Source organism: Dermacentor variabilis, chromosome 4 (assembly GCF_050947875.1).
Source record: "Dermacentor variabilis isolate Ectoservices chromosome 4, ASM5094787v1, whole genome shotgun sequence".
In the NCBI taxonomy this organism is placed as follows: domain Eukaryota; kingdom Metazoa; phylum Arthropoda; class Arachnida; order Ixodida; family Ixodidae; genus Dermacentor; species Dermacentor variabilis.
This window is the reverse complement of record NC_134571.1, coordinates 9,562,160-9,578,600: the sequence shown is the minus strand read 5'-3', so window position 1 is coordinate 9,578,600 and position 16,441 is coordinate 9,562,160. Positions and strand designations below refer to the sequence as shown.

The 16,441-nt window shown below is 42.3% G+C and overlaps 1 protein-coding gene across 1 annotated transcript in view; it reads right to left on the bottom strand.

Annotated features, from left to right (window-relative positions):
• Positions 1-12,072, bottom strand: part of beag (IC cytokine homolog beag) — a 28,368-nt gene extending 16,296 nt beyond the window's left edge. Inside the window, exons 1-11 of the mRNA XM_075688086.1 lie at positions 11,894-12,072; positions 11,446-11,506; positions 11,255-11,353; positions 9,414-9,467; positions 9,268-9,337; positions 7,514-7,611; positions 6,782-6,896; positions 6,587-6,654; positions 6,466-6,512; positions 5,483-5,646; positions 133-287 (exon numbers count right to left, since the gene is read on the bottom strand). Of these exons, the coding sequence (XP_075544201.1) occupies positions 133-287; positions 5,483-5,646; positions 6,466-6,512; positions 6,587-6,654; positions 6,782-6,896; positions 7,514-7,611; positions 9,268-9,337; positions 9,414-9,467; positions 11,255-11,353; positions 11,446-11,506; positions 11,894-11,912 (950 nt within the window). The 5' untranslated portion in view covers positions 11,913-12,072. The remainder of the gene's footprint in view (positions 1-132; positions 288-5,482; positions 5,647-6,465; positions 6,513-6,586; positions 6,655-6,781; positions 6,897-7,513; positions 7,612-9,267; positions 9,338-9,413; positions 9,468-11,254; positions 11,354-11,445; positions 11,507-11,893) is intronic.
• Positions 12,073-16,441: the final 4,369 nt, after the last annotated feature.

Genomic DNA, 16,441 nt, shown 5'->3' with positions numbered 1-16,441 from the left:
ACCCCGACAGGGAACAAAACCCATGACCTGTCCTAGCCACTGTGACAGGCGGTTCCAAAGCAGGCCTTGACACCTACTCTCTGTCCCTAGTCAAAGGCACGCCACCGACTGTGCTGCAATGCAGGCCCTTACGCATCGTCCGGTGCCACCTTGCTGGGACCTGTTGGCTTGTCAGTCACCTTGCCCTTCTTTTTGCCTTTGCGATTGTGCATTCCTTGGCGGAGGTATGACAGGATCTGAGTAAGCTTGTTGATCACAATGTCATTGGTCGTAAGGGTGGTGTGGCTCTGCAGGGTACAAAGGCACAAGCACCAACTTCAGACCATATTCAATCCACTCAGTTGAACAAGCTCAAGGAGGTAAAAATAATCCTTAGAGTGCCGATGTCCTTAAATTAACAAAAGAATCTTGCAAAGGAGACCAAGAGCTGAGTTGCAATGACCTAAACAGCACTGATTTCATGCCTGTTACAGTGTCACACAATGCCACACGAGGTGGAGATGACGCTATACACTATTACTCTGAATGTGATGGCTTTGCATGCAGAGTTGCCAACTGTTACGATTTTACCGTAATGCCCAATATTTAGAGTTTGTTTACGATTGCCATATAGACACCAATGATTTTTACTATTTTTAATTTGCATCAAGTTTATGGCAGAACCTAATAGTGTTTCAAAAATTAAAAAATATTGCCGGATATTTTAGACCCCCTCGATTATTTGCACGCACGCCCACAGCACCGCTGCCCACTCCACTGAACCAGTGTATGACGGATACCAGATTTTTAGCCACTGTTATAAGAAATTTTCACAAATAAATTTCATAAATATTTCTAATTGTGATACAGATTGTTCTAACTGTGACTATAGGGAAGAGTGCCTGTTCATGGGATCCCTTCTGTACAAAGTCTCTTAATTATTTTTATAACTAATTATTTTAATAACTAGTTATCTTGAGTAATAAAACAAATTTTAGTATATCCAACAAAAATTTTGTATTTTGGAGCTTCGAATGAAGCATTTTTCGAACAGTAAAGTTGGCAGGTATGTGCACACATTCCTGGGCAAGAATTTGTGCACACGCATACATGCCTTAAGTGCCAGAAAGGCTGTAAGTAATGTAAACAAAGAACAATGACATTCTTTCTTGCACTCTAGTTACAATCAATTGAAACCTCAACACATTTCAAGTAAAGTCATATTTTAGGATTTTCCTGCCCAGTGCTTGACCACAGCTTTGGATAAATGAAGCCGTTTCTTTTTTCCTACACAAGTTGTATGCATAGTCTGCTGCAACCACAAGAAAATTATGGTTTTCCACTCCTTCAGACAATTATGGACTGCCATTTCCTCAGACAAATAGTCAAGCATAAATGATAGTGTGGGAAGTTGCTGGGCCAAAAAATTTAATTCAACATGACTGCCACCTTTGCATTCATTCAATTAGCCTAACTGACTATCCATCTAATTACAACAACGTGCAATAACTTTTCCATTCCCCTGCTATCTGGCTGACATTACTGACATGCTGTGATGTCCTTGTACAACTTTGATTTAAGTAGTAACTACACAACTGTATTCCCATGAACAAACACAATCTGCAATGTCGCAAATGCTTGAATAACTAGAACAGATCACCTTTTAGAGCAGCAGGTACTGCAGAGCAACTCAACTGAAAATAGATGTAAATTATTGTGTTTAATGTACCAAAACTGCAGAGTGGGTTATGAGGGACTTTACAGTGATGAGCTTTGGGCTAATCTTGACCACCTTTTGATCTTTTAATTTGCCCCCATTGAAACCACAGCTGGGAGTCGAACCTGTGACCCTGCGTGCTCAGCAGCGGAGAAGCATAGTGACTGTGGCAGCATGCATTCGAACGTCCAGAGATATGCACAGTGAGGGGGCAACATGTGGTAGAAATAGGGGACCAAGACGTGGTTGGGGGTGAACAGCTGAAACAGGACATGGAGCAATTTTGGGAGCAGGAAAATCCAAATTTGGAGCAGGTTATGGAAAAAAAAGTTCCATCTTGTAGCATCAAATTCCAAATTTGGAACAATTTAACAGAGAAGAAAGCTTAGTTTTGGTACAGAAAACAAATAGATGTGAACTTTTACAGCAACTACACTTGTATTAATCACAGCAATGTGAAAGACCTACAGTCCATTCAACTTCATCACAATCATGCTTTAGCTTCAGTGGACAAGGACCTGCAAAAGTGACCAATGAATTCTATGGTAACATGCAAGGTATGCTGAATTCGAGGTGATGCAAATGCTTAGAATATTTATAGGACCAAGCAAAGAAACATAAAATTTAGAAGAAGGTTGGTATAAAAACCGTAAATTTTGTTTTAATTTGTACTCAAAAGTGCTCTTACACATGAGTAGCATCTGCGTAGTGTGGAACATGACTAACCCAAACTTATATACTACCAAGCAGCTCTCCTACCTGAGCAGCATATGACTACACTAGATACTTAAAGAAAACTTGGTAATTCAGAAAATCAGATAATTCGGACTCCTCCTCTGATTCTGGCATGCATTAGCATTAGTTAGTGGCATCAAACTCCCATTAATTCGGGTTTATTTGGACAAACGGAGTACGCCGACTGTTGAGCACTGCAAATTTGCGCCACAAAGGAGCAATAGCAGCGGAGTTGACTTTGCCATAATGATCAGCGAGAACCGTGCGGGCATGCATGCATAACCACAATCAATGATCACACGGTTTCGTCCAAAGCGGTTGCAGCAAACAATAGTTTTGTTTTGACTTGGTGCACGTTAACCGCATGTCTTTAGAATTGCACAGCCGACATACATGGTCGCGTCAGTAGTGACCACGGTTTCATCCAAAGTGGCTGCAGCGAAGAGTAGTTTCATTCTGACTAACTGAAATGTGTGTACAATGTCGCAGACATGACGGATGCTGTTGTGGGTGAAGAGCGATTCAACCGCAGCCAACCCACTGGCTACATCACGATAGATGCATGATCTGTTGCCGACAAGCTCACTAGCAAAAATGTAATCGAGGTGTGCACACAGTAGTGAAAATCGTGTTTCAGATGAGTGTGCAGGTCTTGCGCTGCGGCCACATTAGGAAGGAAGTCGCGAGGCCTTGGCCACTGTGAGTGCTAATCAGTCATGACATGACAAGAATTGCTGCTTCCACACTGCTTTCGTGCAAAATAGAAACAAGATTTGCAGATTCATTCCGTAAATAAAAGCATGTTGATGTAGTAAACATTTCTTTATCATTTGGACATTTCTTTTTTATCCTGGGAAATCCAAATTAACAAGGTTTTGCAGACAAGACCAAACTGCTCTTGCATATGATCACAGCAAAATATTGTTACCGTAGCCGCACACACCCAACTTGGCAGCTCAAGATATGAAAAAAAAAAAAAAACGAAAACTCGGTGCCCTTCCACTCTGTGAAGAAGGATGGCCAGCGAAGCTTTGTATACGGCCCCCTTAATAGCGAACTGCACCTCCGCCGCGTGTCGGCCTGTCATTGCACTATCTTCAGGATCGGCCCAAGTCCAAATTAGTGAGGTTTTAGTGTATGACCTAAGTGGCAGCTTATACCTGGCTAGTGCAGACGTCATTGACATGACATCAATGGCGATTTCAACATTTTCTTTTTGAGTTCCTCCAAGTTTTTGAAGTGTCTGCTCAAGGCTTTAATTCCATTTTGTTGAAAGCCCATTGCCGCTTTCTACTTTGTTTTTGTCTTTTTGCTTCACACCTCAGTTGATAATTTTCTCATCACTAGTAACCAATGCCTCACGAGTAACCAATGCCTTACTACACTGCCTTATTTCAAGAATGAGCTGCTCTGTGGCAGCCTGCGCCTTTTCGTTGCTTTTCGTTACTAAGCATGGCCACGACTTTCCATTGCTGCGTCTCCGCGACTGGATTGGATTGTCAGCATCTAACACACACATGAGGATGATGGCAAAACTGCAGGGTGCCAACGCGGCTTTTATTTTCTGCTAAAATAAGCATGACTGAGAACTTGTGCAGTCAGTCGGGGCAGTATGGCGCAGTGTGGTGTTTTGGTGCAGTGGGTGCTATTTCAACAAATTTTGCACTTTCGGCGCAGAAATACGCAATTGTGATATGGCGCAATTAGCACAGCTGTGGCACCCCTGCATGGTGGAAACTTGCATCATTTACCATGCATACGCACTTTGAGCAGACCAATAGCAACTGGAAAACTCGGGCAATAACACGACAAGCAAATATGTTTGGTAGCTTCGGGTATCATTACTCAATTCAATAGGCAGAGGCTACATTCCATACCACAAGTTGACAATGAAAGTTAGTACTGTAGTGGGCGTTCGTTCCTGTTCCCGCATGGGCACTATCTCCATATACTGAAGTAGCATGTCTAGCTGAGGACATACGCAGAATAGCACAAAATTTGGTAACTATGCTGCCTTTGGCTCTGGATTACTACCGTATTTACTCGCATAATGATTGAATTTTTTTTGTCAAAAAAAATTTACGCAAATTCAGGGGTGCAATCATTACGCGGATTAAACTTCCCACGAAAATAAAAAAAAAATTTCATCCTGCATTTGCTGCGGGATGACAACAGGTCAACAAACAAGTGGCTGCCACTGTAACAATGCGGGACACCAAAACAAAAATGGCAGCTGGCGGGGCAAGCTGAACGCACCGAACAAAACTTTTTTTTCTTCTCGTGAGTACATTATGTGCATTGAAACAGTTTCTTCCGTATCAGTAATGAATAACATTGTTAATATCGGCAAGTTTGCGGCAATAACGCAGCCATGTTCACTATGATGGGACAGAAATGGAGATGGGCGCACTTAGCTGCCAGTGACATAGAAACACATGGCGGGCATGCTGCGGAAACTGCGCCATTTGTCTTCACTACTATCCTAATACGGCACGTTTTCGCTAAGGGTGGGCGAATATGTTAGCTGTGTTACAAGTGTCGGCGTATGAATAAGGTACACGTCTAACGTATCAGTGTAAATGTAGCTACTATCATTGCTGCTCACAATTTGATGCATGCCCACGAGTGCAGACGAGAAGAATCGAAAGGCGCCTTTTTTTGTTGTTGTTGTTGACCACAACCATTATAAAGCCTACAAATAATAAAGTCAAGGCAAGTTTGGTTGTAGCTTTTCTTTTTCATGGAAGTGCAGAAAGTGATGAAAGCAATGAAATGGGGCATCTGTTTAAGAATGTTGGTGCGTGCAGACTGCTTGGTATGTCTTGAAGAGTCGCTCACGTAGCATTTGACAGCATTCGACAGATGGTAAGCGCAATCATCATTAGCTAGACTTGGCACACGACATATCGCTGCAGCAAGTTCGGGGTGCGATCATTACGCAAATGCGATCAATATGCAGGTAAATACGGTAATCTGTACATAGGGTGCCCCAACTTGTTTAGGAAACAAACCAAAACCAACACTGTGGACAACTAACAAAGCAGCACTTGCCTCCAGGTTTGGGCAGTCCTTCTTGCTGCGTATGAGCGTTGTGGGAATGTCACTGTCAGCATACTCGTCATCCAATTCAATGACATAGGCCATCCGGTTGGGCAAGAACAGGTCGTTGCGTTCCACTGCTCGTGGTCGGAAAACCTGTCGATAGATGTTGCGTCCTGGACACAAAACAAAGGCCTTCTTTATGGAAAAATCTCTTAGAACAGTGGTATTCTGCTGATGACTTCTGCCAGCTGATCAACTCCAAAAAGCCTTCACCACCTTTAGATAAGCAGCAACACTAGACTTTGTAGCAGGAATACATGCCTTCAAACATTTTCAATGAAATTATGTGAGGCTTGGATTTCTTCTGTGTGCAATTAAACGCAAGACAGAAATTTTGCTCAGCACAGTCTTCATTTATTGTTGAAGTGACTTGAATAAAGGCATAACAAAAAAGAAAACATAAAGGAAGAGACAGTAAGCAGTTGGTATAACAGTTCTGCCTTACTGATAAATATAAGATGAAATAAAAAAAGAAGCTATTTAAACAATGTCTACAAACACAGACACAAAAATATGTTCTACTGTAGTTGTTGTATTTCCCTGCTACAGCGCCATGACCTTGTCAGGATAAGCGGGACTGATATATCCCACTTTCAACCAAGGGGTACATACTAGATGTATCAAGCGAAATGGAATGAATGACAATGAATGTAGAAAGGAAGGTATCAGGCAAGGATGAGTGCCGACCACAACTGAGTCATTTTTGCATTTAATGGAGGAAGGGTGCTTGATTACCAAACTTGCAAACGTCACCCTTTGTCCGCAACATGGGCTAATGTGGACGTGAGAACAAACACCTCCAGAGGCCTCACTCTATAAATGTAGACTGCTGAAGGTGCCACTGACTGATATTACAGAAACTAATATCATTCGTTACCCACATTAGGAAGAAGCATGAGAGCAACGCAAGGGCTCTCATTTGGCATTCTCACCCATCACAGTCTTGAACTCCATTTCCTCCTCCTGCGGTTCATCCTTGCTGCAAAGTAAGCGCATAGCTCATGGACCAGTCTCTGTCGCTAGTGTCTAGAATAGTAAAACTGAATGTCTTACCTGTGTCGTGTTAGGGTCTGCTCCAATTCCTCATCCTCTTTCTCCTTGTTGGAGATTTCACTGCGCACCTGGAGGTTGTCATTGTGATTGCCACTTCAACAACACAGATAACTGGAAATTCTCATTAATTCATGCATGCTTTTACATGGATGCTCAGAGCATAAGGCACTGAGTGTCCCTACGAGTTGTTCTTGCCTTTTGTAGAAGAGCATAGTCGAGACCTTTCACCAAGTGAGTGTGCTCCATGTCACCACCCAAGAACTTGGATTCCTGAATCATCTGACGACGACGCTCAGCAGCATCCAAGCCCCTGTTGACAAAAACAAGCCATCTGCCCTCAGGATGACCATGCAATGCTTCAACAATTCTTTCCTGGACAGCACCATGTGTTGCGGTGCAATGAACGTTACATAACGAATACGCCGACTTTAATAAGGTCCATTAACTTCTAGTTCGAGGGAAGAAAAAAACACGGGTCCGTTACAGATAGCAAGCAAGGCATCAATGAAATGGGCTCTTTAATCCGACATTGCGCAGTCACTGTTAACACTACAGGAGAGGATAAAGAAGAAAATACACAGTTTATGCTGCCTCTATTTTGTAGCAACTCCCATAATTCTTATTTTAATTATATTAAATTCTGGAGTTTTAAGTGCCAAAACCAGGATATGATTATGAGGCACACTGTAGTGGGGAACTTCAGATTAATTTTGACCCATGGGGTTATTTAATGTGCATCCAATGCAGTGTACATGGGCGCTTTTACATTTCGCTCCCATCAAAATGCAGCCACCATAGCCAGGATTTGATCCAGTCCCCTTGGGCTTATCAGCGTAATGCCAAAGTCACTATGCATCCATGGTGGGTAATTCTTATTTCAGTGGCTCTGTAAGCATGAGCAACCAACAAATGCAATGTAGAACATACGATTTTGCATCAGGGGCAACAGCTCTGTAGCCTGCAGTTGATGAAATGGGGTCTTCATTTTGGTAGTCTGGGTTGACACCTTCTCTTCTCTCCCGAGCCTGAATATTTCAACACAAACACACACACACCTTCATTAGCATTCATATAATAATAATAATAATAATAATAATAATAATAATAATAATAATAATAATAATAATAATAATAATAATAATCAGCCTATTATACGTCTGCTGCGAAACGAAGGCCTCTCCCTGTGATCTCCAATTACCCCTGTCCTGTGCTAACTGATTCAAGCTAGTACATGCAAATTTTCTAATTTCATCGCACCACCTAATCTTCTACCTTCCTTTACTGCACTTCCGTTCTCTTGGTACCAATTCTGTAGCCCTAATGGTCCAACGGTTATCTAACCTGCGCATTACATGACCTGCCTAGCGCTATTTTTTTCTCTTAATGTCAATTAGAACATCTGCTATACCTGTTTGCTCTCTGATCCAAACCGCTCTCTTTCTGTCTCTCAAGGTTATGCCTAGCCTTCTTCGTTCCATTATATTACATAACAGTTTCAAAAGTTACTCATTTTCTTGAAGACTAGTGAAGCTTTTATTCATAGTCCTCAAATATTTTTTACAATACGTAACATAAAAATTGTGCAGATCCCAAGCACTGTGGGAATCTAGGTCATGTGAAGCACTGTGAAGGCCCCTGCCTATCCAGTATTGTTTTCGGATCTGCAAAGTGATACCTGGTGGAACAACGTGTTCCTGGAAATCGAGAAGTGTGTATGGGTCGTGATGTGTGTGACGACACCAACACGACCACAACCACGTCCTAGACGGTATGGCGACAATGGCATGATTTCTATGCTGCCCATTCGATGCGAGCATACAACATGATGATTGTTGGGTTCTACATATGTAGTCAACAAGTGTAAGGAAGAGAAATACGGATCGTTAATCATCAGACTACATTTTATACAATCATATGTACAGATGAGTATTTCATGCGGTGCATGTTAAAATGACAATGGCATTTGTACTTCGGCAAAGAAATGTTAGAACTTGATTAACTTGGGCAATCGTGAAGTCTATACAACGTCGCACAGTTTCTACATAGCATAAGCTGTTATGAGAAAAGTACTGGGCCAGGTGGGCCGGTCCCGGAGATAGTGCAGTCTAAAACGGCGCGTCAAAGCATGAGCTGCCACAAGGAAAGAAGATGACAAAATGGCACAGGGTGCACGTGCCGAGTGTTTCAACAGAGCTGGCTGGCTTTGGAAGTGAGAGGCACGCAATCGTGGCCCAATCGTTAAGAGCACCCGGCTGCTGTGCTCGACGGCAGAGCACAGCAGCCCACATCGGTCACACATTTCATTTTTCTTAAATCTAGGCAAGTCAGGAACCTACCACAAAATGCCAAGAATGAGACAAAGACTGCTTCACATCTAAAGCTTTATCATGCACAGCACAGAATAATTCTAATTCAGCTGTTTCACAAGGTTCCTGCGTATAATGGACAAAGAGGTTTGGCAAGATTTCCACATTTCCCCTTTTATGAATTTCATAAGCTTAAGAGGCCAGGCAACCTTATTAGGCATACTATTCGTAAAAGGCCAACAGAAGTATATTTGCACCTGTAGGGCTCATGGTCACTGTTATTGCTTTCTTTTTTTTTTTCTTTTTACAAAGTGCTCTGTTTGCTATCTCGACAACTTCCATTACATCCCTTTAACAACAAGGTGCCACACTTACTCTGTCTCTGTATTTTTCTGCGAGCTCAGCCAACTTGTCCTCTTCCTGTTTCTTGAGCGATGCATAAAACCTAGAAGACAAGGAAACTCAGGCAGCGCCCACACATTGACATCAAGCATGCAAGTCAAACAGTGAGTGCTTCTCACATCTTCTTCTTGCGCCTTTGGTCACCTTTGTCATCATCTTCAGCTGTGGGTTTTCTGGAAAAGAAGGACGAGTGTCACAATATTCAACACTGTTCAGTGCAGTAAACTTGTGACAGCTCATAAAACAAAATAAAAAATCGCCACACCAACACACTAGTGCGTGGCAATAGAAGGCATGTGATGAAGCTGTGTAAGCAGGCTTTCTGGTGCATCTAGGCTGTCTTAATACCGCTGACCACTTGTCTGCAACACTGCCAAAGCTTGCACGGAGCAAGGTACGCAGATTGGCAGGGACGGTAGTGCAGGTCCATCCACTGACACATTATTTCCAATTCTAGACTGAAGCCTGTAATGTTTGTTAGGCTAATGAGATGCATGAAAAAGAAATCTTGCAGAATTTCACTGAAGCAAAATCCCTGAGAAAGTCCATTTCTTCTGTCATCAACTTTCTCTTCCAATACCTGAAACTGAGGGGCAAGCTCAGTAACACTGTAAATGAATGCTAGCTTTGGCCAGCTGGTACATGTTGAATTTAAATCAAGTAACAGCACAAGAGATATAGGACAGACAGAAGGAAACAGACGAAGTGCTTCGTTTGTTTCCTTCTGTCTATCCTGTCTCTTGTACTGTCACTGGGAGCTGTGCTCAACTATCAAGGCAACCTTCCTGTCCTTTACAATGACTATTAATTTTATGTGTTGAATCTTTCTTCATAATGTCTGCCTTGGCACACAAATGTAATCTGAAATTTCTATATGCTAGTGGCATCAATAACACAGGCAGCTGCTGCTACCTTATCAGTGAGAACTTGGAAGAACTAAAACTGAAAAAGAAAATTTTATTATACACAACTTACTACAATGTTTCAGTTATGAATAATTGGTTATTTCATTAATTGAGGGAAAATCTAGGGACAACTGACATGATGCTTCTTGCCACATTTATTTCAAATATCACATTAAGAAAAAGTTATGCACAATTAATTACCATGCACTAGGTTGCACGTAATTTTGGGAAGTTTTATTTCTCAAATCTCGCTGAAAGTGAAACTTTCTGAAGCATCCTGACATTGTCTACGTCAACAAAACACACAAACATTATTGCTGGATCTGGCCAGGGCATTCCTAATGAAAGAAGTTAACTGTTTATGCAATGTGCAGTGCAAATGTGGTGCTACTAATGTGGCATCAGCAGTGCAATGTTATCTCCTCTGTTGTCTTGCATGCGACATTTGCACTACACATAACGCAATTTAACAACAAATAGCCCATCAGTCTGTCCTGGTTAAGGAGAGGCTACTGGCAACAAAATAAAGAAACCTATCCACAGGATCGTGACATCATAAAAGCACTTGTCAGCAATTAATTTTTTCCTACGCTCTTTTTATGTCTTGAAAGTATTAGGAAGGTTCGGTTTAATAATAACCAAGTCCTTCATCCTCTGAAATTCAGCTTACCGCATATGCACATCACATTATCCCTTGCCCCTGTCATGTTTCTAATACACTCGCTGGCCAAGCTGACGCTTAGATGTCCAGGTGATTTCGGAAAAAGCTCCCTACCTTTGGATAGAACTTTCCAGACCAGTTACTAGTTACGCACCAGGAGGAGGCTAAAGCTGATCACGTGCGAACACTTACAGTGATGCACTAGCTAATGAAATCCATTAAATGCTGCAGGAGCCGTCCTAGTTAAATTCAAGCTTGGTAAAACATAGTTCAGCGAAGATGAATTGACACCACAGAACAAGGACAAACTGCGCTCAAACAAACTTCACCATACTATCCCGGTGACCATTAAAACGGAATATCGACACCTGGAAAAGTGTGCCTAACGTCTTACCTATATGTTTCTTCTTTCGCAGGAGTCGGTGTCGCCTGAGGTGCGGCTCGAGGTGTCATAATAAGTTTCCGGAAGTCATCGTTCGTCATCGGATGATGGCTAGAGCAAGAAACCGAAGCGTAAATTTGTATTTGCCTCCTGCTGAGTTGATCCAACATATCATTCGGTCTAACGCAATATCATCTATTTACCTTTCATTTGAGGGCACGTTTAAGCCCGGTGGGGCTATCGGGTTCGAGTACGACTCGCCACCTGCAAAAGCAAACAACTATACAATCACGTCCCAAACGGTAAATTCATCAAATAATATGACGGCAGTTCACACTGTGGATACATAAAAGGGAACATGGTCTACGTAGGAACGTGGAATCGCAGTACGCAAAGTAGAAGTACATGATTTAGCTTAAGCGAACACTTATATAGTCATGCCACAAACGGTACTTCGATCTAACAGTACAATCCTTTGAGTTCCCTGAAGTAATATGACTGCAGTCCACATTGCAAAGACATGAACACGGTCTACAGTACCAATGTGGAATTGCAGCATGGAAAGTGAAAGTGCGTTTTAGGCTGTATGTGAAGATCATCGTCTAGGACGATATAAATAACGAAAACCACAAGAAATGGTAAGACACATACCTTCCCCTCGTTCAGGCATTATGTCTCTCCAGCAGCTAGTCCAACGTACAAAGACACAAACTCCGCGGCTCTAAACGCGGCACACACACAGTTAACGCTGTCACACAGAAAACGCAGACGGAAGCTAGACACAGCCAGCTACAACTACTACAACACAAGCAACAATCCAGCTATGGCTATGACTGCCAACGAGGCTTCGGCTATATACAGCCCAACAGTCAGCTATATGCTTCTTCTAGCACACTCTACTTCCCGTACATGGAGGAAGGAAAAAAAAAAGCGTTTTTTCCTTTCTCCATGGTCCCGTACATCGTGGTCCCGTACACCGCGGTCCTGTATGTCCGTTTTCCAAAATTTCCAGAACATATTGGGCGCGAGCTCCACCACTAAAAAAGCTGGCGCCTCCGTCGGCGTGACGTGTTATGATGGATCATATGTGGACACAGCGGCCGTGTCGGCTGCTTCGGAAGCGCCAAAGCGAGCTGAAAACGAAAATTAAAATTATAAGTCCTACCTGCGCGGCGGTTCAGTAAGCGGGGAGGTTTTGCCGAAAACATTGTAACTGTCGCTTTTCTTATGTCATAAATAACACCATTGTCCCTCCGACATCGTCCTATAGATACCTTGGCGTCGAACTTACAACAAATCTTACCTGGAGTACACACGTGCCAATAACAGCTACCTGTGCGAAAACTTCTAAAACCTTGGGTTATCTCTGACGGAACTTGCATAAATCCCCTGCTACAGTTCGTAAATTGGCATATCAAAGTTCTGTTCGCCCACAATCAAAATTATTTAGTTTGCTTGCTAGAAGTAATTCAAGAATGGAGCAGCGCGCTTCATCATAACTACGACAGAACTTGTAGCATAACGCAGATTAAAGCAGGTATTTCCAGTCACTTGAAATTAATCGCACAATAAGTCTTCCTTGCCTTTTTCATATACGTTCATGGTAATCGATTTCATGTGTTGCCTCTTGAGGCATCAGCGCGCATGTCCCGTCGCCTTAACAATAGTCATATAGTTTTACGCGCGCCTTTGGCAATACACTGTCATTTAAAGCATCGGCACTGCCATGTGTCATAACAGTATGGAATGTTCTTCCTGATAACATTGCGTGCTTATAACAAATCGTGATGCCTTTCATGAAAAATTGCAAAGCTGCATGTAGTAACATTGTATAAGGATTTTTTTTTTTTACTTGCTTTCCTTTCCTGTTATTTGTACTTGTGTTATTCTAATTTTAGTGTGTATAAATACATTATTGTGATTACGCTGTCTAACACTTACCCTGGACAGACATAATTGAACGTTGTTTTTCGTATCCTGTGACTGCTTACATGTATTCATACTTATATTCATAGTTGCTCCTCCAGAAACACTTACCTTGTATCCCCCCTTACTCAATGTCCTTAAATGGGCCTATGAGGTATTTTAAATAAATAAATAAGCAATTAAATAAATAAACTTGAGAAGAGCTTGCTGTTAGGCTATAGTTTGTACATGCTGTTAAGAGTGAAAACGGCAAGAACGGGACAAGAAAGAAAGACCTACAGAGTGCTGGGCCAGGAAACTAAGAAACCGCTACAGCAAACAGGTGGAAGAGCAGGTAGGTGAATGGCTTCGAAGTCCATGAAGAAACAGAAATATGGGAATGTTAGGGGCCGATATGCCGTTCAACAACATGGTGAATGTTGAGTGCAACAGTAACTAATGGAAAATAATTTTAAGGATGGAAGTAGGGGGCAATGGACACGAGAAGGCCGGGGGCGGGCGGGAGATGTGCATAAAAGGCATCAAGAACGAAGTTGGCAGATAAGTATGGACGCAGGGAGAGCGTCGTGTTGCTGCCCAATCGCTCAACTCCAAACGGCCGTGGCCAGCTGCTTAGCTGAGGCTCACCTACCCCATCGCAAAATGTGCTGCTTGCTGCGGAGAGTCCATCCTAATTGAATGTCTTAGTAATTTTCAGAACGAACTGGTGTCAGGAGACACGACACTATCAAATCTCTCGGAGCTACTGGCCCTGACCTTACTGTGAACTACGGATGCCGTAATTTTCACAAAGGCTTCTAAACAGGAAGCAGCCCTGCTTCAGACTGTCTGCCTCATATCAGTTCCCGAGTCATGATCAAATAACAATATGCGTAGCGTGATGACTACAATACCATGATCGCAAGTTACTTCCAAGCATCTCTTCAGATAAGTCAGACAGCAGGTTACCGAAAGTGAGTGAAACTGGCATCATGTGGTACTATCGAACTTCTAGCGGAAAGCTTCATTGCTGCATTTTTAAATCTAGAATAATATAGTATGCCCAGAACGCAGAAAGTGCAATTGAGTGATAGGCGACTTTCAAAATAGTGCCTGCCCTCTTCCATAGGTAGCCATGGCCTGGCTGAAGACCTGGCTGAAAAGAAATGGTTATCTCCAATGTTACCTGGGCTGCAACAAGTCTGGCCAGCAAACCAGAAGACACGCGATATAGTGCACTGTCTTGTTTTTCCAAGTCATCTACCAGCTAGGTCACTGACATATATCATATAAATGCATCAATTCGTAAACGAAAAATTTTTTTTAATATCATAATTTTTAAGAGTAACATAAGGATGACAGCATAATTTGATGCCAAGCGGCTGAACGCCTCAGCAATGAAAAACTTTTGTCAGAAGTTATGTAAGGCTTTGTTCCGGCAACACATAAACGTGCACCCTTAGTGTTAAAAAGCATTCTTGTCCGGGGAATGCTAGGAGTTTGTCTTTGTGTGGTGTACAACCTCCATATATATATATATATATATATATATATATATATATATATATATATATCATGAGAAGCCAACAAACACTGACACCAAGGACAGTATAGGGGAAATTATTTGTGTTTAATAAGTGGAATGAAGAAACGATAAATTAAAGGAAATTGAAGTGGATGAAAAAACAACTTGCCGCAGGTGGGAACCGAACCCACAACCTTCGCATTTCGCATTCCACTTATTAAACACAAGTAATTTCCCCTATGTTGTCCTTGGTGTCAGTGTTTGTTGGCTTCTCATGATACGTCTAATAAAATTCGGGCCCCTCGATTAACCGGAATCACAGCGACCAGTCTGGAATCGTTCGTGCTGCAGAGTCTGTGCTGCGCCCGTCAGAAGACGATCACGGACTATTTCAAATAAATGTGCCTTGTCTGTCGATCACATGTGCATTGTGTGAGAAACGAGTTCAAGGAGGTACCGTTTCAAAGGTAGGACGTTTACGTTACTGAAATGCTATTATTATGGCCAATTTTTGGGCTTTCAGTATAACGATCTTTCAGAATAACGAACATTTTCCCGCGGTCCCCTGAAGTTCGTTATACCGAGATTTCACTGTACAGTAGACCTCCGTTCGTTTGATTCCAGTTATTTCCGTTAATATGATCCAGAACGAAGGTCCAGGCCGGCGCCCATGCGTGCATTTCTATGGTCAAAAACTTTCATTATTTTGATCCTAAAATTGGCCTTCGCTGTATAATTTGAACTTGAGCAGTCAGCACGCATGCGCCTTACCTCTGTCCCCAACAGCGAAAAAATTCAGCCGAAGATTGTTTGCGTGGTGCAGTTGGACACAAAACTAAAACCTGCTCTGCGGCATTCATAAGCTTCCCACAACATCAATGTATTACGGCAAAGCTGACTTTAAGAACCGTGCAGCAAACCTGACAGAAATCGGCTAAGATTGTGCAACACATATTAGACCCTTACCCATTTTCCTTGCTAAAAAATTGGGTGCGCGTTTGATTTCTACTTTATTTAGGAGCTATGTTGTCGTTTCTGTTGGTTTTTACTTTGGACACATGGAAAGTGGGGGCGCGTTTGATTCGGTGGCGTATTGAAATAGGGAATATACTGCCAAATGAATATGACAAATGTGTTTCGGCATTATTTCTGCACTTGTTTAGTTTGACCCGCTGGATAATTAGATCAAGCTCTTCGGTCTCGTAAGGGTCGAGTTAACGGAAGTCGACTGTATACACAGCTGCCACATGTTAGTTTATTTCATGGAGTTCTCTAAAGTTTAAAAAAATATATGAGCCCACAGACTAGGTAGGAGCACAAGCTCTAAGTTCTGCTTCACTGGGTATTAGGGCTTCCACACTACAGTAAAATACCGTTATTTTGATTTTTCAATTATTCAAACCCTGGCCGGTGCCATGCATTCATATATGGGGCCCAAATTTTTGCCATTTTGATCCTAAAATTAACGTTCACAAAATAATTAGGACTTGACCAGTCATCATGCACGTGCCTCATCCCTATGGTGACGGTAATAGCGACCCCTTTAGTGGCAGCGTCTGTCTCGGCGGAGCTTAGGAGCGTTAATGCCACTGCCCAAGTCCCATTGTCAACTGCACTGAACACATGTAATCTCTCACCGAAAACGCCTATTTTCAGTACTGCCCCAACAAAATTCTGAAGTAATTAACCGCCATTCACAATCATCTCATTACGGTATTTACCTGACTCTAACATGTCCTTCTTTAAAATGGGGCGACAATTGCCTGCTC